At 35.0% G+C, this 23,875-nt stretch overlaps 1 protein-coding gene across 1 annotated transcript in view; it reads right to left on the bottom strand.

The window, feature by feature from the left end:
• The window catches only part of USP34 (ubiquitin specific peptidase 34), a 138,952-nt gene that overhangs the window by 23,333 nt on the left and 91,744 nt on the right, over positions 1-23,875 (bottom strand). Inside the window, exons 42-59 of the mRNA XM_059828447.1 lie at positions 21,858-22,041; positions 16,625-16,788; positions 15,500-15,565; positions 12,967-13,113; positions 12,822-12,899; positions 12,645-12,722; positions 11,894-11,988; positions 10,736-10,908; positions 9,960-10,113; positions 8,470-8,548; positions 6,973-7,026; positions 6,785-6,880; positions 5,118-5,182; positions 4,945-5,020; positions 4,796-4,843; positions 3,948-4,079; positions 2,419-2,499; positions 1,100-1,185 (exon numbers count right to left, since the gene is read on the bottom strand). Coding sequence (XP_059684430.1) covers positions 1,100-1,185; positions 2,419-2,499; positions 3,948-4,079; positions 4,796-4,843; positions 4,945-5,020; positions 5,118-5,182; positions 6,785-6,880; positions 6,973-7,026; positions 8,470-8,548; positions 9,960-10,113; positions 10,736-10,908; positions 11,894-11,988; positions 12,645-12,722; positions 12,822-12,899; positions 12,967-13,113; positions 15,500-15,565; positions 16,625-16,788; positions 21,858-22,041 — 1,856 coding nt within the window. The remainder of the gene's footprint in view (positions 1-1,099; positions 1,186-2,418; positions 2,500-3,947; positions 4,080-4,795; positions 4,844-4,944; positions 5,021-5,117; positions 5,183-6,784; positions 6,881-6,972; positions 7,027-8,469; positions 8,549-9,959; positions 10,114-10,735; positions 10,909-11,893; positions 11,989-12,644; positions 12,723-12,821; positions 12,900-12,966; positions 13,114-15,499; positions 15,566-16,624; positions 16,789-21,857; positions 22,042-23,875) is intronic.

Genomic DNA, 23,875 nt, shown 5'->3' with positions numbered 1-23,875 from the left:
CACACTCAAATCTCTAACACTTTCTCTTACGCCAAGTATAGCCCAGATAACAACATGGCTTAAAGTAAGGTAGCATCCATCACTCAAAATGTTGAAAGGTTAATAAAATTAGTATTCTGAATCAAGATTCTAGTCAGGAAAAGAATTCTTAAAAAAATAGTATTAGGGGATCTGCTACTTAAAATCATCTTCTTGATTTGCATGTCACATTTCCTGAGTTTCACGAAAGGATGCTGTTATAGCTAATTATACTGCGGAACTAAGGAAAGGCAGTCTCCTCAACGCATATACAGTATCCTGACAAGGCAGAAAACATGCAATTTCAACCTTATTCACCTACTGAAAGTTGGATCTTATCACTGAACAAAACAAGTGACAGAGTCTTTTAAAATAAGGTTTCCTGAGAAAATTAAATTCTACTTTTTGCCGTGAAAACTCTATCTTCATATACCTGAATTTTGTTACGGCAGTATAGTTATTACAAACGCTGCCATTTTTGCTCTGGGAAAAAATTATTATCAGGATCACAAGCGTAACCCCAGAGATGAAAGAAAAAACACTTTCTTCTTCTTCTCATTATGTATCAAAAAGAAAAAATATTTCATAATTGGAGACAAAGTGACAGTTTTCTTGACAATTACCAGAACAAAACAGAATCAAATAGGTTTTTTTCTACTTTTTGACAAAAACTGTGATTTAGCTATATGACACAGGACTAGACTCTCATCGCCAACCTCTTTTCCTGGATGTACAAATTAAACTTCGCACCTATATGACTCTGAATCCAATTTACAATTGGATTCTCACGTATAAGTAGTGAGATTTACACTTGCAGCGTATTACTAGCAGTGAAAAGAAAGACCATACTGAAAACCTAGTCTAAGGGAACAAACATTTCAAACAATGTATCTTTAAACACTGGCTTCTCCAACCACAGTAATATTTTTAAATAAATCAGAGAACTTTTTGGGTAGAATAATAAAGAACTATTAAAACTATACTCTTCTAGGTTTACAAGACCAAGTAATCCATTAAAAAAAAAAAACCAGTTGCTGTAATGCACGTAATAAAGAGAAGTTTTCAGGTGTTATTATTTTACCAGTCTTCCATTCCTGGCTGGAGATAAAGATGTGCATGCACTGGCCTCAGTCTCTGTATCACATGAATACACAAACGCTGGAACATCTGCAAATGGATAAGTAAATGAACTCCACATTTTCATTCGTTTACATATATGTCAATACGTATTTTCTAAGCAAAGAATATTCTGTCTCCTAGTACCACTTCCAGCTCTATGTGATTCACAGTTAAAGCTGAGATTGAGATGCCCATGTTCCATTTATTAGTGTACTGACACATCGTACTTTAACAGAATAGTCAAACCTGGTTTTTATAAACAGATCTGATGGAGGAACCCTAAAAACAGTTTTTAATATTGGTGTGCACTGTACACTACTGAAACGTGACTTAAGACTGCTGTTCATAAACATTATATTTTATTCTATCTCTGTTTTCTGAAATGTTTAGATATTTTTGGCAAGATTTTTTTTTTTTTTTTTTGCCTCTGGCTATAAGAATTTATGTGAAAATTTTAAGGAAATTCCTTCCAGTAATTTTTAATTTGTAAAACATTCACCAAGGATTAGAGCTTTGCCTAAGATCTTGCATAGAGTTTTCCCACGAAAGATATTCCTTTTATGATGCGCTGCATACAGGAACTATGTATGTTCTATACAGAAATATTACTTTAATAATCAGAAACTCAACTGAAGGATTCAGGTGAGATAAAGTAATTGCTGAAGTTTTTACCTAAACAGCTTGCAAAGAAAGTATACTTACAAGTGAAACTATTAATAATATTTGTATTTGTGAATATCCAAATGCTACTAATAGAGGGCTTTTTTTCCAATTTTAAGTATTTCCAGAAAAGGGTGTTAACAAAATCTTGTGGCATAATATTATAAAATTAAATCTACCCACAAAAACCAAATGCAGAAGTTTAGAATTGAAGCTCTGAGGCGTACTGAATGTATATAATTTATTCTTTTTTATTTTCTGAATGTGTATCTTGACGCATTATTGTTAAACCAATTCAGAAAAGAAACATTTTTTATTTAAAGTGTTCAAATTTGTAGAGATCATGAGGGAGTTGTAGAAACCTTAATTTGCATCTATTGTGACATTTTGTGATCCTAACTGTACAACTATGGCATATATTAACATGGATTTTGTTTCAAACAACAATAATGCTGCCACGGCCAAATATATTCTCTAAATTATATGCAAGAATGGAAAAGAATAAGACAATTACAGGTATTAATAAGAACTTCCAGAATCATTGTATGCGTCATAATAATTGTCCATTTCTGTTCATGGGTCAAGTAGTCACCTGACTTAGAAAGGAACATTTTTTCTTACCTGTCTCACAATCTGATTGGGACACTTTATTAGAATCTGCATTGGCCACCAATCATCATCAGCCATACGATCCAAAAACCACTGCAGAAGATACATACTTTGTTAGTTTTGTTCCAAACTTGTTCTAGTCCAATCTTCTTTTTGCATGATATTAAAGTCTGAAGAGAAATTGACGTTACTAAGGAACAAGCAAGTTTTAATCCAAGGGAAATCTAAATGTCTTCTGTGCATGAGAAGAAAGGAATAAAGATCAATAGCAGTAAGCATCAGTATAAATTTATATCCAGTTTCTTCTTATCCCTGTGTTCTGCATGCCATTATTCAGTTATCTGGAAGGAGGCGCTTATCCTGAAAAGTGGTCTCAACAGAATACAAAACCGCGCTTACAATGAAGTATAAGCTGAGAATCTTGTAGAATAGGGATAAGCTTAAACAAGAATGCAGTTCCTGAATTAGATATTTTTTGCATTTTCCCATGCAGAAAAGCCTTACTATCTCCAGAGATTGAAAAGGTATAAAAGTAACAGAGAATGATTCATTCAAAGTTAGACTCAGCAAATAATACAGCTGAGTATTCTGACTCCCAGAGTTTTGGTTTAGTCACAAGGAAAGACAGTTTAAAATAAAGAATCCAAGTTGTTCTTCCTTTTATTTTAATTGTACCTGAATATTCTTTACTATATTAAATGTCTTCACTCGTTTTAAGCATCTTAGGATTACACCATACTAACGAAACTGTATCACCCAAATACTGAATAATAATTTAACAACCTAGAATCCATTTATAAAAGAACAATGCATTTAATTCATTCCTACTGAATAAGGTCTAATACAGGATACAGTATGTATTAGGGTCATTGTACATTCAAACTATCACAGCAAGTCTATCACAAACTTTTCTTCAGAATCTCAAAATTGTTTTCGCCAAGACCACAGTGAATTCTTTGTCTATGGTTTCTCAGTCCCTCTCCGCTTTGTCGCAGACTCCCTTCAAGCAGCGTCCTGAAAAATTTTATATAAAACCCTTCCTCCATTTTTTTCTCCTTCTTCTAGTTTTCCGTCCTTCTACACATCGGGTTCAGGACCCACAGCTTCACAAGCAAGGCGCTGTATGAATTTGTTTTCAGCTAAGTCTGACATTAGCTGTTCTCATTCCCTTTCTAAGCTTCTTCACTGCACCACAGCCTTTTAACTCGCTGCCCTCTTCCCTTGGATTCAACTCCAGTCCCTGCCGTTCTAGTCCTTAAACATCAGTCTGTCTTTCCATTTCTCTCGAGCAATTTCATTTAAAAACCTCTTAATTACACAAATCCGTATGTAATAATCAAATAAAGAGGTTGTGACACTGTGTGTCTTCTATTCTAGTGACAAAATTATTTTGGCCTGTGGTCTCACCATAGGTTTCTGAAAATAAAAGTCAAGTCATTCCCGAGAATCTGCAGTATTCAGAGAGGATGAACTTAATCTCATAGTGCACAAATATGCCAAATACAGTAGTTCATAGTCCAAAATATTCCACGGATACGAACCTCCAGGAAAGTTAAACAATATATAGAAAGTTGGTTTGTACTTTGCTGAGTTCCTAAGTCACTTACTTCACAAGCTGCCTGACTGTTATTAAATTGTTTTGTTAACAGTTCAATCCACTGAAGCATTGTAGGCTGTAAAAAGAAATACAGAAAAAACTATAACTTAAAATAATAAATTGCAACTTAATCTTTAAACACTTCTACATGGTCAGTTAGAACACCGAATCTTAAGAATATAGTTACAAACACTAAACACTTTATCAACTAGGCATATCTTGCACCTACAAAACAATAACAGTACATACATTGAAGCAAACGCCTATCCACGTAATTCTGTCCAACTGTAATTGCAATCATATTCTTACTAATCCCAGACAATCTAGAATTAGTAGCATTATGTCACCACAGATGAGAAAGAAGTACAATTTGTCTGACAATAAAGATGGTTCAGACAGAACAGAATTTTCTTGTTGTTCATGCTAGTCTTTATAACTTAAAAATTCACAAGCACAACTGCTGCTCAATGGTAAACAATCCCCTCTACATCAGACTTCAACAAGTGCTTGTTAAGATCTGAATCGTCCAGGAATTTTCAAATGAAAAGAACGCAAGATCTGTTGTTCCTGATACTTTGCTAAAGCAAGTAAACTAAAACCAGAACCCACATTTTTTCCATTGTGCAGTGCTTATTATAAATGTGTTAAATGACACTCTTTAAACATTAACTTTGTATCACCTATGGTACTTATTACATCTCAAAATCATACTTTTAAAATGAAAAAGTGCAGACATACTTTTCACTATATTCATGCAGCTACTTAATGAGAATTTACAAGTAAATAGAATACCTTTTCCTTTGAATGAATAAATGTCTCTAGTACAAAGGAAGTGCTTAACTGGAAAAAAAAATATTGCACCATTAATTACAGAATGCCCAAATTAACATGTAAACAAGGTAAAACTTAAAATAAGCATGATAAACTTTTGAAGCACTCACCTTTGCTGTCATCAAGGAAACTGCTTTTGGATCTGGTAGTGTGCTTGGGATGCTACTACACAACTGCCACATGAACCTAGAGTCAGTAATTTTATTTGTTAATTAAAATAAATAATGAAAATCTGCAAGAAGAAAAGAAGCATTAATATTACATTTTTTTAAGAAAAACTTACCCAAAATATGTATGTTCAAAAATGTTCTTGTCTTGAAGAAACTGCATGTTATCATGCCATATCCACTGAAGAAAAAATGCTAACATCAGATACAAGAAAGCAGTTTATTTCACTACATAAGCATGATTTTAAGAGTATTTAAATGCTTGCCACCACTAAGAAAACAAAATTTTTTTTGGATAAAAAACTATTTCTAGAAACATTTTCTTTATTTTAAAGGATTGGCTCAAAGTTGTTTTATTCATACTATAGAGAATATTTGCCTGCCATGTGACTGCAGAGCAGAGCTCAGAACTTCCTCCTCTTTTTACAACTTAATTACTCACACTTTTGGGCTGAAATTTTGAGAGCAGTCCAACACGTTAAAGAACCACCACAGTTTAAGATCATATTTTGATGTCTGCGATAGTGCAATAACTTAAAAAAACCAAAAAACTCTCCAAACACATCGGTTCACTAATTGAGATCAGTTAGACTTTCCAGCAGCCTAGTTAGGTATGTCTAAAGGTTGAAGTTCTGACCCAAAGCCTGATGAGCTCTGGGAACTTTCGACAAATTCTTAAAGAGTAACATTTGACTCCCAATCATTAACCAGAAGAGGATTTCATGCCAGGTCCCCCTATTCCTCTCTCCAAAATGATGTCTTTGACCAAATCTGTTTGGAGCATTTTTCACAGAAAAATAGTTTAAAAGTTTAACTCTGATAAAATCTATTATTACTTTTAAGACTGAGAAGGATAAAAAGCACGATCTGATTTGCTGGCTAGGGATGAAGAGTCTTTTTAAGTTAAGAACCTAACATGTGACAAGATAAAGCAATACTTCTGGCCAGAGGGAACAGGTAAATTGGCTTTTCAGGTGCTAAAAAGGCAGAAGAATGTCTTACAAATCCCATAATGGGGGTATAGCTAGCACAGTGAGATCCCTAGTGTAATCCTCTGCTCCTGTGCGTTGCCTTTTCCAGTTCCTCAGACCATACATGGCTTAAATAGTATCTTTACATACACAGCCAGGCATCCTAAGAGCAGCCCTCATCACTGAGGAGAACAAGGAGTTGTAGCTGTTACTGGTTTTTGTTTCCCCTACCCCTTCTACTAACACCTGGGCTACTCTATGACTATGGGGAGGAAGGGATCCTTTTCTGACTGATATTCCCCATCATGAGCACAAATAGTCACGATCTTACATGGCTTTCACTTAGAATTTCACAACCCACTAGCAAAAGTGCAAACCAAGTTCTAGAACTATTCTCTTACTCTGTCCCCCCACAAAGCAGTAAGTTGCTGAGGAACTGAAGATGAAAAGGATGGTGGTTAATGAAAATGCTTGCTGTGATATTGCAACTGTTCAGAAAATGTTGAGAAGCACTCGGAAAACCCAAACAAACAGTGCTCTACCATTTTTTACAAATATGAAACAGAATGATTCAGATCTCTGAATTAAAAAATACTGGACAGAATGAGAAAACATTTAAAATTTACATACAGCAGAAACCTTAATTTACTTCCTATCAAACAACATTCTTCTAAGGAAGATAGCTAAATGAAATGATTGTCATCTTATTGATTTAAATTATATTTGCTTTCCTATGTTTATTCATGATTCCCGATTTGTTTAGGACTTCCTATAGTATTTTAAAATTGGTGTAAAAACAAATCAACTTGTACCTCCAGCAATTCTGATGAAACATCAAATTTGTAGTCTTTGCCATTTTCCTCCTCTGGTTCCATCCGTTTATAAAACAGCATGTAAGCACTGTGCGTCTTTAAGAAAAAAACATCTGTATAATTTTTGCTTTGAGAGGTAAATCATGAAAGTAGAAATATAATCCCATAAGTGTTTGGAAAAGAAATACCTTTTCAAAGGAGAAGTCCATAAATTTATCAGTAACAGAATCATAAGTTTTTGTCTGTCAAGAAAAAAGTAAAGCCATTAATTACAAGCTTTTTTAATGACCTGGTTATTGACAGTTTGAGATAAACGTGCAAGCAAAGTATTTCACGCCATTTGCAGAGAGGCCACTGACAATTTATTTCTTGCTCAAAGTAGTCTTCTTTCTTTTTTTCTTCTACAGTGGCCTAGTCTGATTTTTCAAAGTTGCTGTGCCATATTGTGACCTATATCTCATGCAATTTCCTGTCTCATCCATCTCATTGACACTTCTTCTTTTGAGGCACCTAAAGGTATATTATCCATTTGCCAAACAAAATAATTTTTTATTTCTGCGTATTCTCTTTATCAGACGAGGATTTTTCTTATTCACAGGACTGTTTTAGTAAGATACTGGATTATTAATAATGTGTTTTAGGTAATGATATGTAATTGTAAAAAATCATCAATTCAAGCATAACCTGAGAACGTTTGAGTGTCATTCAACAGTTATTTGTATTAATACTGTGTAAAAATATTTGGACTTATGTCAAAGGGTGGTGGGCTGATCCAAAAGACAAAGTTGATACTGTATTTAAAATCCTTGCACTACTGAATGCAAACAAAAATAAACTTAAGAAATTTTATCTTCTTACAATAAAAGGAACAAGCAAAACTATTTAAGCCTGTGGATCCATTAGCTTTAAAACGACTAATATCAGAGCTCATACTTTCCTGCTGAACAACAGCATAGCTGTGCACAGGTCTGACAGGTTTTTAGTTCAGTTCTCTCACCAGTGAAAAAGGATCTGACCATAAGAGGTTCACAGACCAGAATCTGGAAATTACTGACACAAGGCATAGACAAAGATCAAAGCGCCCTGTTTTTCCACAATAGGCTTGAAGTAATTATTCCTTCAGTCAACAGTCTGAGCAACAAAGCCATCCAAGTGAAGGATTCCTAAATCAGTTGCATATTTATGTTTTTGTAGGTAAATAAATAATATGATGATAAAAAAACAGATATAGTGAAGAAATACCTCTTCTTTGGAGAGAGATTTCACTAATTTATTTTGATTCGTTAGTAATACCTACACTATACTGCTGACACCTGTCTTTTAAAACTCCATAAAAATATCTGGATTCATATTCACAAATTAAGCAACATGATAGTTGTTACAGGAGAAATTAAGACCCTTTTCCTTTATTGGCTTAACTTCCCTTCCACAGAAAGTGTAAAAAGACAGCTTGCATCACCAGCTTGGAAGCTTTCACTCTGCCAAGTCTTTCATCCCCCAAAGGAGGGGGAGACCCCTGGAAGAGATCGATGGTGGAAGAACAGCTATCTACATGAACATAAGATAAAGCATCACCTGCACAACAAATGGCAGACCAAAGGTGAACACTATGGAATCCTTCGCAGAAGTCCTCAGAACAGATATGATAATGGTTGAACATGACAAAAATAAAAGTCATAACTTACTGTCATTTCTCCACCAAAACATTCTGAAGCAAGCTGAGCAGAATCAAACGGTTTTACTTCAGCATCATTGAAAAGATACCTGTAAAACAGTAAGCTTTTGAAACAACTGCTGTTTCTCTCTAAGGGCAAATAAAGCATAACAAGCACTTAAAAAGATTTTTCAGATTTAAGTATTCCTATTAATTTCTAAAGTCTTGTTTGAATCACAGCAAACTAAAAACCAATCCCAAAAGTGACTTCCTTTCAACAAGATCAGGAAATCAGCATTTCAACAGTTCTTGGTTTTGTTTTGTATCAAGAGACATATTATTTTCCTCATTTTTTAAAGCCTGACTCCGGTACAGATAGGGTTCTTAATGCAGCCAAGATTTGCCTTTTCCTTTTCAGCCTGAGTGATATGGAAATCAAAATTAAAAAGAGGAGAATCATTCCATATAACAGTAGAACTGAAACTGGAAGGAGGCAGAGAAGACAGTACACTGTTACGGATTCCCTTTGGAGCAGGGATTGAGTCCTGAGTTGGAACTGTTTCAAAAATGCTCCAGCGAGCTATTCTAGAGAACAGGAATAAAGGAAATCTCGTCTCCTGTTCCAGGGCCTCAGATGAGAATCTGAGATACGACATCCAGAAGTGACAGGCAGAGAGTGTTCCCTGCTTTGTTATGTCACCTAGCAAGACCCTCCTCCTTTCCATGCCCATGTCTCATCCCTTTCCCAGGCTACTTTTCCCAATTTTCTCTTCCTCATCACAACCATGATATGCCCAATGTATGCAGAAGTTTCCAAATAAGAAGTGGGATGTCACAGTTAAAAAAAAAAAAAAAAAATTATTATTTAAAAAAGAAAACAGTGTACAGCATTTATTCATCTATCTGTCACTTATGTTTAAGAAGATCGTGTCTCTTTTTTTAATCTTTGAAAAGAAGGGAAAGAAAAATAAATGCTGTCAAATATTCCAGTATGTCACTGTAAATTGCACCTAGAAGGAGCTGGCCAATAGGAAAAGATCACCAGCTAGATAAACTTAAAAATCAGCTGTGAAAACAATTCCACATATAAAAGCATCGTTACATCATTTCTGCCACACGAGATGCAATGAGTTTAAAGCGAAGAAAAATTCAAATTGCTATTTCACTGAAAATGGACAAAATGAAAAGGACCAAATTCCACAATCATAAACGTAGCTGTATGCTCGTCAAAGGTAATAACCAGATTTTATGAAGGACAATCTAGTAAATCTTACTATTGATTTCTACAGATAAAAGAGTCATTGATATTCATGTCAAGAAACAAGGACTGGCTGTAACGTGAGGTTAGCACGGCATTCTCCTGCTGCCCCTGTGTCCAAGGCACGCCACAACTATTACAGCTTCAACAAACCAACCTGTGTGCTAATAAATTAATATACTTACAGCTGCATCTGACAAAGTCGGCAAGTTTTAAGTTACTCAAACATAAGGAATTATAAAATTTTGTTTTGCTTAACTCACCATTTGTTGTTTTTGTAAGCATGGGGATTGACTATATCTCTGATAAAACTGTAGTAATGTCCACCATCTGCTGTTCCTGTATGAACCGTTACGCCTATCAGATCATATTCATAACTTTCAGTTTCTTTCAAATAGTCACCATCTTCCTTAAAACCTGAAACAATTTAATACAATATTTAACCAGTTATTTCCTAAACACCTGAACTTCAATATTACACATTTCCTGTAGTTGCATTTAATTTTTTTTTCTTTTCAGCACTCCACAACGATGACAGCCAGAAATGCCATACCCAGAACAAGCAGCACAGATCCCAGAACAAGCAGCACAGATCCCAACTCTTGTGAAACAGTTACAGCTTTTTTTTGCAGACCATCACTACTGAGGAGATTAGGACTAATAATTAAGTTATTCCAAGTTAGCACATCTTATTTATGCTAGCAGTTAGTCAGCCATTTGCTGAAGTTCAAGTATTACCCTGCAAAATCAAAACAGGCCAGTGACAAACTGTATGTAACTATCCATAATTTCTCTCATGCTTTAAAAACCAATTTAAGAATAATTCAAATTGAACAGCATATGAAAAGAAAAATAATTGGCTGGTTTTCTCATATGAAATAAAATAAGTGACTTCGGGAATATAGGCTGATTAAAACTTATGTTTGATTTTATTTCTTTAAAAAGAAAAATCACTAATTGTTTGCATATGTTATGTATACATAAAGTGGTACACAGATGAAAGAGACAAAGCCTGTTGAATTAATTTTATGAGGCATACCTTCTTTTCTGTCATTTTTTCCCATGAGGAAATCTTCAGTGTAAGGTGTCATATCCAAACGTAAAGGGAATGAAAAATGTGTATTGACTTTCTCCTTCATCATTGTTACCATATTAAACGTATATCTCATTGTGTTGAAGCTTAAGATACGAGGTAGTTTCTTAAAACATGCCCTGAAGGATTAGAAATAATCATGATTTACAAAAGCTTAGTAGGTAGAATTGTATTTTCACAAAGATTTTAAACACATTTATTTCAAACATAAAATTGGAAATCTGTTGCTATGTCACATAAACATAAAATTCAGCTACCATAATGCCCTAGAGCAGGGCAGTCTCACCAGCAGCAGAAAGGTCAAATTTAGCCTATTGAACAATTCCATTTAGCCTATCACCGTGTCTTGGAAGAAACATCAAATTTGCTCATACAGTATGAATGACAGTTTTCTAAAATGGTATCATAAAATGAGTCATGAATGATTTTAACAATGCAAATCCCCTCATTAGACAGAGCTACTATCTTGTAACTGACAAGTTTCAATGCAGAACACATCTTGTATTAAATCTCATAAACTTCACATTAATGGTTTTAAAGTAGGTTACTCTTTCACCCATGTCATTTATAACAGCTACAAAAACGAGGTTTTTAGTCTCTAACAAAGAAATTTGTTAGTTGTAATATTAAGACAATACAAAATTTTTATTTCACTTTATTAGCAGACTTCTGAAAATATGGGAAGATTTTTAAAACTACCAATTTTAAGAAATGTGGGGCTATGTATGAAACCTAAGCCATTATCCTGCATAACAAGTAACACAAGTACCGAACAAATTCTGAAAGAATTTGATCTTTTAAAAACGGGAAAAAGAACAGATTTCAAAGGGTACTAAAGAAAAAATTCTCTTCATTTACATTAAAAAAAGGTCATGAACATTTTACTGTCTAGGTGATCTTTTTCTAAGATACCTACTATTCTATGTTTTGGAAATTAGATTTCTTACTTATGCGCTCATTTGCACATGGACCACATCCTCATAGGCCCACACAGTAGCAAACTGAATGAAAACACAGTCCTGTTTCACCTAAAGGATTACTCTGATTCAAATCGTAATTTACTAAAAAGAAACCTTAGAAATGTTTGTTTATTCTTCATCATACCTTTTTTCAGCCCGCACTTTCTTCCCACAATGAGAACATGTATACATGTTGTCACCTTCCAAGGTATCTTTAATAGTTACTTCATCAAGAGATTCCTACATGCAATAAAAAAAAAAAAGGAACTTACATCTCTCTTAGTTATGAAATAAAGGTGGTCAAAGACACCAAAAAGTTTGCAAAAAGAGCATGCAACCGAACTAAGAGAAGTTTTACACCGTTACAGAAAAAACAGTTCCTAACTCAAACACAAAATTAAGGAACCAATTGAGAAAAACAGTACTTAATATTCCAAGCTGTCCCAAAGAATTCAAGGGCTTTAAAATTCAAATTCAAAGTGTGGGGTTTAATAGTTGTTTAAAAAGCTCGAAAGCCTAAAATAATTCTGGTCTAAGTTTTAAATTAACTTAATAAGCAATAGTACATGCATATATAAAATCTTTTGAAATTTACAGTTCTCTCATATAAAACATGGCCATAGCATTTTTAAAGCACAGAAGGGAGTAAGTGATGACTGACTACAACACAGTCTTTAGTCAATTCCAAATGGCACCAGCTGATAGCATGTTACATTGAAAAGATGAAAAATTCAACCAAATTACCTAGTAATATCAACCTAGAAATACACCAATACTAGAGTACAGATACAGAAAGCATCAACATATTCAATAGCGTATGGTACAGCCTTTTATACTTGACTGCACCCATTTATAATTGTGATCTATGGTACACATCTCAGCCTGGCATTACTTACATAAATATTCTTCATATCTGCCACCTGGCATCTTACGGTATAGAACTCTTCAGCAGTCTGACTTACATGCTCACAGTCCTAAGTCACAGCAATGAAAGAGAAAAGCAATGAAGTAAATGTTTTGAGAAGTTTAAAAAAAAAACCTTGAAAAGATAAGGATAGGGAAAGAATACTTACCAGAGAAACAACATTGTTTGTGATAACACCTCCAAACAAACTCTTCACTGTATTTTTCTGTGAATGAATTAATAAATTCTGTCAAGGAAATTTGAGCAAATCCATAAGTTTTCAAGCTCTCTTTTGGTCCCTCTTAATAACTCACCAGTTCTGGAGACATTTCTTCTATTTTTGTTATTAGGTCAGTGAAGAATTCGGTCATATCTTTCTGCTCTCCAGTGTTCAGTGGCTGCTTATCCATGGTATAAGTTTTACAGAAAGGCCTTGGATTGTATGCCTTACATTCACTTTCCTTTAGGTTAAAAAAAAAAAAAAAGGAAAACAAATCAACACAAAACTTTATATTTTTAAGTTACACAGATACACCAAACATACATATATGAATGTCTGTTTAAAAAAGGACATACTTTTACATACAATATCTCTATATGCTTATTAGGCAATGAAGTTGTATAAGCACTTAAATGCTTCTGTTGATATGTAAACCAGTTTTTAACTAACTGAGTATCATTAATATGATGTTCATTATTAAAATATCATTTGTAAAATATTATTAAATAATATTTAATAAATACTAAATAAAATTAGTTATTAAAATAAAAGAACTTGGCTGAATATATGACACATCCAGTTTCTGCACATCTGTTCAGATACGAAATACAGTATGAGGAACATCAGCCTGTGTTTACGTATTTCTGGACATTACTGACTTAAATCTTGACAAGTACTTAATTCTCATTTAGACTTCTCTATGGTATAAAACTGTATCATCTAGTTCTCAACTGCATGCGTTCAGTCAGAGAAAAGAATTTGCAGTATAAAGCAATTCTTTAGAATACATCCCCCATTCCACTGCCTTGCACACTGGGAATGCAGAACTTATTTACAGCAGAAGGAACTTTGTTCTTGTTAACAACGATACACATACTGTTTTCTTCTAAGGATGTGTGGCAAGACAGTGCTTCCTATAAATATTACCATTTTTGGAATAAAGTCTTTCTTCAAGTTTTTAATAATGGCAAATCTTCATGTGATTCTACGTTCCTATATTATTTTATCCTTATGTAAATACCTAGATTTATTTTTTTCTATGATTCTGGCAGGCACTACATGCCTAAATTCCTTTTCTCTATTTGTCTTCAAAGTGCTCAGGAATTTCTTTCACAAAAGCCAGTGCCAAGAACAAAACCTCTCAGCTCTCCTCAGTTTTCTTTTTTCATTATTTCAGAAATGTTTCACTATTTTAACAACAGTGAACACCTGCGAACTGCCTCAATTTTATTTGGTTCTGGAATTTTGAAGTTTTTAGTTGCCTTTTAATACTTTATTTCAATAGATTAACCTTTATAATATTGGAGCAAGGAAAATGCAATGAACAAAAAAAATACGTTTTATCACCAGGGAAACTGGGGCAAACAAATTGTTTCATGATTAAACGAAGAATTAAGCTCAGAACCGTTTACATCAAGGTCCATGTGAAACAGGATGAATGACAATGGTGTTGGACAGACACTCATGGAAGAGTGTTTGTTAAAAAGAAAAAATAATTTATTGGGATCTTGGCACGGTGCTCACATATGGAATCCAAACAACCTAACGGGACAGCCAGTCGGTGTTTGGTGGTGATGGAAGTCTGTTGCTAGCATCCTTGCAGTGGCATCTTCAGTTAGACCTGGAGAGACTCCTCAAATCCCCATTTTGCTGAACTCTTATAATCCAGCTGGTAACAGTCCTACGTGATCTCCCCAGCATCTGTGTAATTCATTACTATTGATTCACCTTAACTACGTGCAAAGTACCTCTTAAATATCTTAAATCCATACAAAAGACTGTCCTACGCAGTCATTTCTGCAGGAACAGTTTCTATCGACCGTTTACAAAAGTCAATCTGGAAATTGGACTAGACACAGCAGAGGCAAGAGTAGAACTGTCCCAAATTCCTACCTGGAGGGCGCCTGTAACAATCAGTACAATACTTCATTGGGAAGGTACAGTCAATTACCCAGTTTCGAATTGGTCCATTGTCTCAAGCCGCTCCATTATTGCATCCAAGGAGATGCCTGGCCAGGGAGCTCCCAGACCACCCAGAGATTTTGCAATGTAAGCGCACAGCGTGTCCATACAGAGCACAGCCCTGATACCCAGCTACACTATCACTGTAACTAAAAAGCTGACTTGATTTTCATACTTGTAACTCACTCATAACTTAAGTCCCATAGCTATGGTAAACATCCTGTGTCCACTTGAGCATTAATGTGCTGGGGGTAAAAGGTTTAAATAAACGAAGGATGCTCAGACTGTGGCACCTGAGCTTGACGTTCCCATATATTCACTTCACAAACATTTTTTTAAGAACACAGCAGACAATCAGTAACATTTGAGAGCTGGTGCTTGCTCGTTATAGTTGGTGCCCAATATTAAACCCTGTCTTAGATTAGGATTTACACTACCTCTTCATAAAAACTATTATGCCAGTGTTTGCTTAACTGATTTGCTGAATAGCAGCTTTAAAGTGGGTAAAGACTATTTCAGTTAAGACACTCATTTACAAAACTTAGGCACAATGGACTTAAGCTGCCAAGAATTTACGTCGAGAATGGTAACTACATTTGTCTTACTTTTTTTGGGTTTTTTTAAGAAAATAGGATACTTCATAAAATATCCTCTTTCGCACCTACCATTAAGTATGTAAACATTTTCTGGAGTTCTAGTAGAGTGGTCTTGTGTTTCATATCTTCTGAATACTAAAAGAAATTCATAAAAGAAGACTTTACCTTTTTGCTTACAAGTTTCCAAAAACAGCCCTTAAAAAGATGAAACAATCATCTTTTTAAATAAAAACCAACCACTTTATTATGGACAATTAAGAAAAATGATTGTGTACAAGAACACACAGTACACTATTCTACACTTTTATATAAAGCACTACCTACTCGTTTTCTGGCATGTCAACATTAAACCTAAGTCAAAAAGTAACTCTATCTTCTAAAACTTTACTGCAGCTAGGAGCTTTTGGGAAGGTAGTACAAAAGACTGTAAGAATTCTGGAATAATTTTTTTCAATTCATAGATGTTGTGGGAGTTGTGATCAACCCTCTCTATAATGCATTTCATGTGCAGACCAGCAGCTTCCCTCTTTTATATTATTTTTCATTTTTATTTATGAATGGCTAATTCTAGATGAAGTTAAGTGACAACTACCGATAACTTAATGATAACAAAAAATGATGAGGTCACTGCCAATTAGGGTGTTTTACACATTATATATGCCCTGTTGATGTCAGGGACCAAAACAAAGCTTTCTGTTTATAATAAATAGCTAGAAGTAATAATATTATATTTCTGAAGTTAACCAATGTATAGTAATTTACAGGACTTGCTGTACTTCTGGTAGCATAAGATACATGCTCTGGGACTTTATAAACATTCAAGAAGAATGACATTTATTCTAAAAAAAATGACAAATTAGGAGTTAAGAAACAACAGACAATTCACATAAAACCAAACTTGAATAAATCTAGTTAATAGCAACAGAAATATGAATTTGAGAACATGTTTTACTACAATGCCACCTTAAGAACCTACTACATTACAAAGACATTTAAAAAAAAATCTGTTCACTTTAGACATCAGCAAAAGAATCCAAACTGAACAAAAATTAAACTTCAGTCCTGAAGAAATATTCTTTATCAAAAAATAGGTCTTAAAAGTAAGTCTATACTTTTGCACTGTGCATTTGCACTGATTCTAAATTTAAACTTCTACAAAGATGCACACAAGGAACATAAGACCCCAAAGCATACCTTTGCAGTAAAGATTGCTTGTCTGGCCTCTGGTATCATGTACAGTTGCTGAATAGTGGATGCCAAGTAACATGTTGCTCCAAGATTAGTTAGACCCACAAATCTACATTCAGCACGAACATCATCATGTGGCCAATAATCCCACTTGTAAGGTGCATGGGAAGCTGGAAAAAATATGAAATCACACATGCAGAAAAAATAAATTCAAAGTGCAATTTAATAAGAGCTTTATGCTTACATTAATAAAATGCATCCTGTTTATGCATTCTACATTTAAAGACATGAGCCAGACTGTACCTGCTCTTTAAGAAAATGCACTATAGGTACATCAGGAGAATGACTTGATACAGCAGCGAGCCTTCCTGGATGCCACACTACTTTGGGCTGCAAGTGATTTACTGTGCTCTGCAAAGCATTATTCATGACAAGCATCATCTCTTACACTTGTTCTAGTGGTAGTATTACACATAGCAATGGTCTGCCAGCCTCTACCTTTAAACTAAAGTTTGGTAAAACCACATAATGTTTTCATCATCAAGAGCATCCATAAATTCTAAAAATTGGCTGCTATGCATTTTTTTATACATAAGAAAGGCTTTTTTATAACACAAACCAACTATAGCGCTCTCACAACACTTGCACTGCCTAAACCACTGAGAACATACGTATAACTGATAACATACAACACTTAAACACTCCCAAACGTTCCCCCAACACAAAAATTACTCATCATTTCTACTACCCATTGCCACACACCCCTATGTCACTCTGAAAGAAAGCAAAGCAGTCCCTGCACCCAGAGACTCAAGTTAGGGAGCCTTCCCTTCACATAACAAAACACAGATTTGGTATCAGAGATAACCACACATGAAGCGAGACCTTTCTTTTCAGAAGAGAAGCTGGATTCAGAATGACATCTAATATAATGGATGCCCGGCTAGCAAAAGATCTTTTTGACCAGTACAAAAGATGGATAGATGCTTATCAGAGATAAGACACAAAAGTGCAGTGAAATAAAGTGCTTGACTATACACAAAACTTGAATAAACTTGGGAACAGTTTTTATAGGAAGAGAAAGAATGGGTTTTATTGCACTTCAAAGCTATGTATACCAAAGGAATCTGCAATCTACAAGAAAAATAGGGGTAAGCAAGAAGTGAATTGCCTAGAGAATCAGTCTGAAAAGACATCTTTCTTTTCCTGTAAGTTTTCTATTCCTCTAGATTTCATACCAGATGTAGCAATCTATTTCTTACACAGCATGGCACTAGACAAGCTAGGCAAGTCTGACAGACTCTTCTTAATAAGCCTTGTTCCGATATGGCTGCCAAGAAATCGGAAGAATGGGAAAGTCCTCCTCATCTGACAGTCAAGAAGATGGTAACCAGACTAGACAAACCATTTGTAAGTGATTAGTACTGCTTCTAGACACTGACAGGCTTCTCCTTCTAGCATCCCATGCAGGAGAATGGAATGGGGAATTAATCATTTGAGCTGCAGAGGGAACTAGATGACACAAGAACTAAATTACACAGGAACTAATCTAGTGTCCAAAGAAATTCACTGCAGCCTGTCCTCCCTGGTATGCAAGAAGTTTGACACAAAAAATTGCAATGCATCTAGCTTTGCTATTCATCCCCAAGAATAAAATTCTCCAAAAAGGCAGAGTGTCCTACAAATGATTCAGCACCTCTACTGAAGTATACGTTCAGATATATAGAAAAAAGGCAAAAAAAAAAAGTAGTCTGGATTTATTTCACAATCCACAAAAGCTACGTGGGTTCAAGATTTAAATTTTAAATCCTTAATTATTTTGTCAAAAATTAAAGGCTCATTAAGGGTTCTTCTCAATTCATAGTACCAGCTATAAATTCAGGAAACTATTTGGCATCCTCTGAACAGATCCTCACATCTTCAGAGGCCAGACCCACAAGACGTTCTGTTGCACAACAAATAATTGCTGTAATCTTCATTCTGGCATTGGCATCAAAACAACTATTAGCCCTGCAGATTCAAGTAGGGAAGGAAAGAACTTTAATTCTCCTGTTTCAACAAATCTCAGTAGCGTGACCTCATGTTACCTGGTTACATTGGACTGATCGGCCAGTTGAAACAAAGCTCTCTTCCATGTTTAACCTCCTAAAGAAAGTAATTAGCATGGCAGAAGAACGCAAAATTCCCCCCCTTAACTGAAATCCTTAAATTGCAACATCTTAATTCACCCCTTCTGATGTAAGGACTCAGCATCTATCACTCTGCTTATAGCTCATCAAGTTTTAACTACAAAGAAATCAGCTGACTTCTTTATACTTCATGAGAACAGTTGGGAGTATCTTCCTCCTACTTCAATGTGACAAAGGGCTTTCAGAAATTTGACAAGGAATTTCTCAGGAAGATCCTGTTTTCTCCACCCTGGGATTTTTAAGTGACTGTCTTCATTTTCATAATAAAAGCTTTCTTCCATATGGATCTTAACTAGAAAGGTAAATTTGAGCCTCATTTATGTCTATCTTCTTTATTCCATCTTATTATTCCTCACTGTCATTACAGAAAGCAGACTTTTCTCAGGCAGAGATAGGGGAACTTGTAACCAAACTTGCAATGTTCACATTCTATTTTAAGCAAAATAAAACTGAATTTCTTCCTCTTCAAATGACCATGCATTTTTCTATAGTCCACCTTCTGACCCTGCTTCTGCTCCAAACATAACATCAGACACTATCTTAAAACTTCCCGGAAAGCAAAGCAGCTTGTCTTGTTTCCCTCCTTTGAACTGAACGTTTTTATTAGTCTTGGTCTTTAAGGAAAGCAAAACTCTAAAACACTGCAAGAAATTTTATGAACAACAGAGGGTATCTAAATCCCCTCTTCAGTAAGATCAGGGTCTGCATCAATTGTTAGTGCTCCCTGTTAAGAAAAGGGAGGAGAAAAGTCAGCTGACATCAGCTACTTAGCAGTTCATTTCCTACAGTATCACTTGCTGAAAATGCATGAAGGCATCCCTATGTCTTCAGTTAAAAACACTGTGCCTGTGAAGTAGACAAAAGCACGCAAGTCGTTCTTTACTTCCATCCATCAATGAAGGGAGCTACGTTAGTGGAAACTTTACAAAAAAATGCTGCTGCAGTTAAAATTTTACTACAAGTACTTCACATTATTCATACCAGTATAAATCTGAAGAACAGTATACAGTTGTACATTTTAACATGACTGCCAGAACAGAGTCTTAGTAACATCATTTTTAATTAGAACCCTAATTTTTTTTTTTTTGTCCCAAGGAAAATATACTAGATATTCTTTAATAAGATGTTTTCTTTTTGAAAATTTTACTTCATTTTGGTGCATTAAATTAAAGCCATCTCTTAAAAGCATCCTGGCTTCAATCAATTAGGAGTGTGAGAAAAAATGATAGAATAGCAGAGACAGCAATTGGTGAGACTGGAGGACAACTGTACAAGCAGCAGGATCGAAAACTTCTCCAATGAACCACAAAACTAAAACGTTAAAACCAAAGACAGGATGGAAATTTATAATGTTTTCCTTACTGTTTCTCCTAAGAAGAATGGAGAGACAGGCCTAAGACTAAGATTTTTAAAGACTAATAAGATTACAGAGATAAGCAAAGTGGAAAAATCCAGTTTTAAGAATCTTTGGATCACATCTAATGGAATAACAAGACTTTAAACAAATGGGGTATCAGAAGTCCTGTGTCAGTTGCACATCAGAAAGAGACAACGGCACTCTGCCAGCTGTAATAAAATTAACATTCATGAAACTAAGATATACTGAATCTGGAGCAGGAGCACAGAGCAGATGGCTCTGGAGAACTCAGGAAAGAACAAACAATCTAGAGATGAGTATTTGGAAGAAAGTAACAACTGTGGTAAATGTTACAGAAAACTTTAGCACCTAGGAATTACTGGGATTTGAAGTGAGAAAAATACTAACTGTAAAAAATGAATGATTGCACCTGGAAAGATACAGACAACCTCAGTAGCAGAAGATGTACTCACACCAAACAGAAATATCCGCTATTTTCATAAAATATATTCTTCATAGTATTTCCCTGAACATAGGAGACTTTGAGGCTTTTTAGAAGGCCCCAGCCATATGAGTACAGAACACAAAACATTATTACGATCAGATTTCTCCTTTGCTTCCTGAATTGTAAGGCACTAAATCAATTCCATAGATTATAATAAATTACAGATCTTCAGGTTACAGGAATTTAAACTGGGCATGTGAAAGGAAATCTACCAAGCTAAAAATGCATAATGAGAGTTTGCAAATCAAAGATAAAATATTAACTAACTTCAAATTTTGGTAATTTACATATACATAGGAATTGTGTTTCCAAAACACAGGAAGCATGAAAGCCAAGAGGCATAACAAAATTGTATTAGCACGGTATGCAGACATCTGGGTACAGACTGAAGTCAACTACAAAGATATTAGAGACTTCGAAAACATGACTGTACTGTTAATAGCCAATACATCTACAGCACCTCAGTGTGGTTTCTATACTTTGGTTTACATTCAAGCATACCATGTTTCTTTGTGTTAGAAAGGGAAAACAGAAATTAAAATCCAGCACAAGCCAATGAAACATGTAAAATCCACTCTAACAATGTTATCTATCTGTCGGTGTCCTTTAACAGGACCACATACTTTAAATAATCCATATTTAAGAACAGATGATCTGAAAATTATACATGGGATTAAATCCACTCATTTGCTAGGTGAGCAAAAGATGCCTACATCTGCTCTGTGACACTACTGTAAGTGACGGTGGATAAGTAGTAGAGCCACAAAGTGGCATTTTAAGAGCAGTGTTAGTAGCAACGATGTCTTACTTCATTACTACTTTTGGAAAGCGGGATTATTCAGTTTAAGCCTAAAAATATTCTGCATCACCTTTGCATTTCCCTGTTTCTACCTATGCATTCTTTACAGATGATTATTTTTAGAAACTCATTAAATGCAGACACTTCTGATGTATTTCAGGAGGAAATGGAAACACCATGATTGCAGTACTGTTCACAACGGCGGCTAGCCATCCCCATCATAAACACGCAGTCTGCAGAATGGGAGTCCATATTACAAGTACGCTCCCATTTTCTTTACTTAACTTGATAAATCTGAAAATTCAAAACAAACCCAAAACGAACAGAAAATGCAAATGGACTAGTTTTCCACAAAATACTCAAAGCTATGTATGAATACAGATTCTTACACTGCATATGTTGTGCCATAACCCAGTTGTGGAGCAGCCTGTAGTTTTCCACGGACCCCTTCACCATTTCTACCAACAAGTCATAAGCAGCAGCCCTTGAAGAATGTGACTTGCATTTTGGCTGTTGTCTGTCTTTCAAACTTGGCAGCAAGAAAAGAAGATTGAAGATGTCTCTCAGAAACTCCTGCAAAGCAGTTCAATCAGCACATTTAGCAGTTTGAACACATTCTTAAAAGACAACAGTCATCTATTTACAATCTTCTAGAAATTTCTACAGACTTTCTAGACCTCTGTAATTTGCAGAACTTTCTGACTTGTGTACAAGTTCTGAATCAGGAATTTCATCAACTTTATGTAGTACAAGTGCACTGTAACCATACTATAAGCTAGAGAAACACGTCCACTGAAAAAGAACGACAAATTATGCTTGATTCGTGATTGATAATTTAATTTGACAAACCACACATTTTTAGTAACTTTAAGACTAGTTCCTCCTAGTGAAATACAGCACATAACCTTCATCACTCTAGTCGTTTCACATAACCTTCATCACTCTACTCACTTCAGTTTTAAGAATCACTAATTAATCTTAAAACATGCACTAAATTATGTACCATGTGTACTGTAAGTGTATTTTTGTATTGTTTCATGTTTGGAATATTAACTGAACTATAAAAGGCACAAAGCATAGCTGTACCAAGTCAGGTTGCCTTTGGATGATAAGTACATATTACACACTGTTATTTATCTTTAGCGTCCCAGATTAATACACTAAAAAAAAATGAGACGGATCCATCTAAACTTCTGTACCTTCTTTCTACGTAGCCAGTTTAATTCAATAAAATTAAACCAAAAGTGAAATATTAAAAGGATAACAAAAAAAAAAAAGAAGAAAAGAAGATCTGTATAGGTCTGTAAGAACAGATGATTATACTCTTCCACAACTACAGCACATTCAAAGAAGTGCAGAACTGATTAGTCATTTAAGTGGTATAACGAGATATGATGAAGGAAGAAACGGAGCAGAATTTACAAAACAGTATTTCAACAAATTTCCTTGAACAACCAGCAATTCGTGTGCATACTTTATGTTTAGGGCTGATGACATGATCCGTAGCCTACGCTTCACTGCTTCTGTAAAACATCTGCAATCTTAACAAACTGTATTTAATGATTAAATCATATTAGTAGTGTATCATTTTAGTTGTCTACATAATCAGACAATAAATCCTCTACCTCTGCAGAATTCTGATTGCTTTTTTCCCCAAAAGGTAACTCCTTGAATTTTTTTTAGGGACAGGATTCTTCCCCCATTTGTAAAGCACAGGCTACCAATCCAGCTATTATACTTCATTCTACAATTTCTACACTGTAATTAAAAAAAATGTTTTTCCTGAATTTCCCCATTCAGGTATATTCAGTTAAGAAGCCTTTTAACATTAAAAGGCAGGCTCTGCTGTAAAATCTAACTAAATTCTAAATGTTTTTAAAAACGGCCTTCTGCAGAGTACACCGCAAAATCACCATGAAAAGCCTTGTTCCAGTGTGCAGGGAAATTTCTATAGTCTTAATATAAAATCTTATAACCAGGGTCTTATGTTTATAGCTGAGTAATTTGGAGAAGTCTTCTCCTGGCCAATATAGTTAAACAAAGTTCTTCCAGATTTCTGCACACTTTGGAGAAAGAAAATGCATAAAATTAAAAATAAATAGATACCTGGTTTCTCAGCAGTTAGTCTGTATCAGGAGTGCTTGTGGGGCAGCAGTCTGATTCCTTTTCATTCCTAACCATATGTGTCAGGTGTAGATATTACAGCTCATTAGCAGACCAGCTGCATCTACTAAGCAGAGTTTCAGACTGTGCTTTCAGCTGCAGCCTAGTGCTGTGCTGCAGCCTTTTTCAAATAGGTGTTTGAACACACCAGCCACCTTAAGGTGTCCCAGACTAGAAATGCAGAAACTTCAGAGATCTGGATCGATCTTTTTCTGATTAACACTCTCAATCTTATATTTGCGCT

The sequence above is a fragment of the Gavia stellata genome, chromosome 23 (assembly GCF_030936135.1).
Source record: "Gavia stellata isolate bGavSte3 chromosome 23, bGavSte3.hap2, whole genome shotgun sequence".
NCBI lineage: Eukaryota > Metazoa > Chordata > Aves > Gaviiformes > Gaviidae > Gavia > Gavia stellata.
This window is presented reverse-complemented; position numbering and strand designations above follow the sequence as displayed.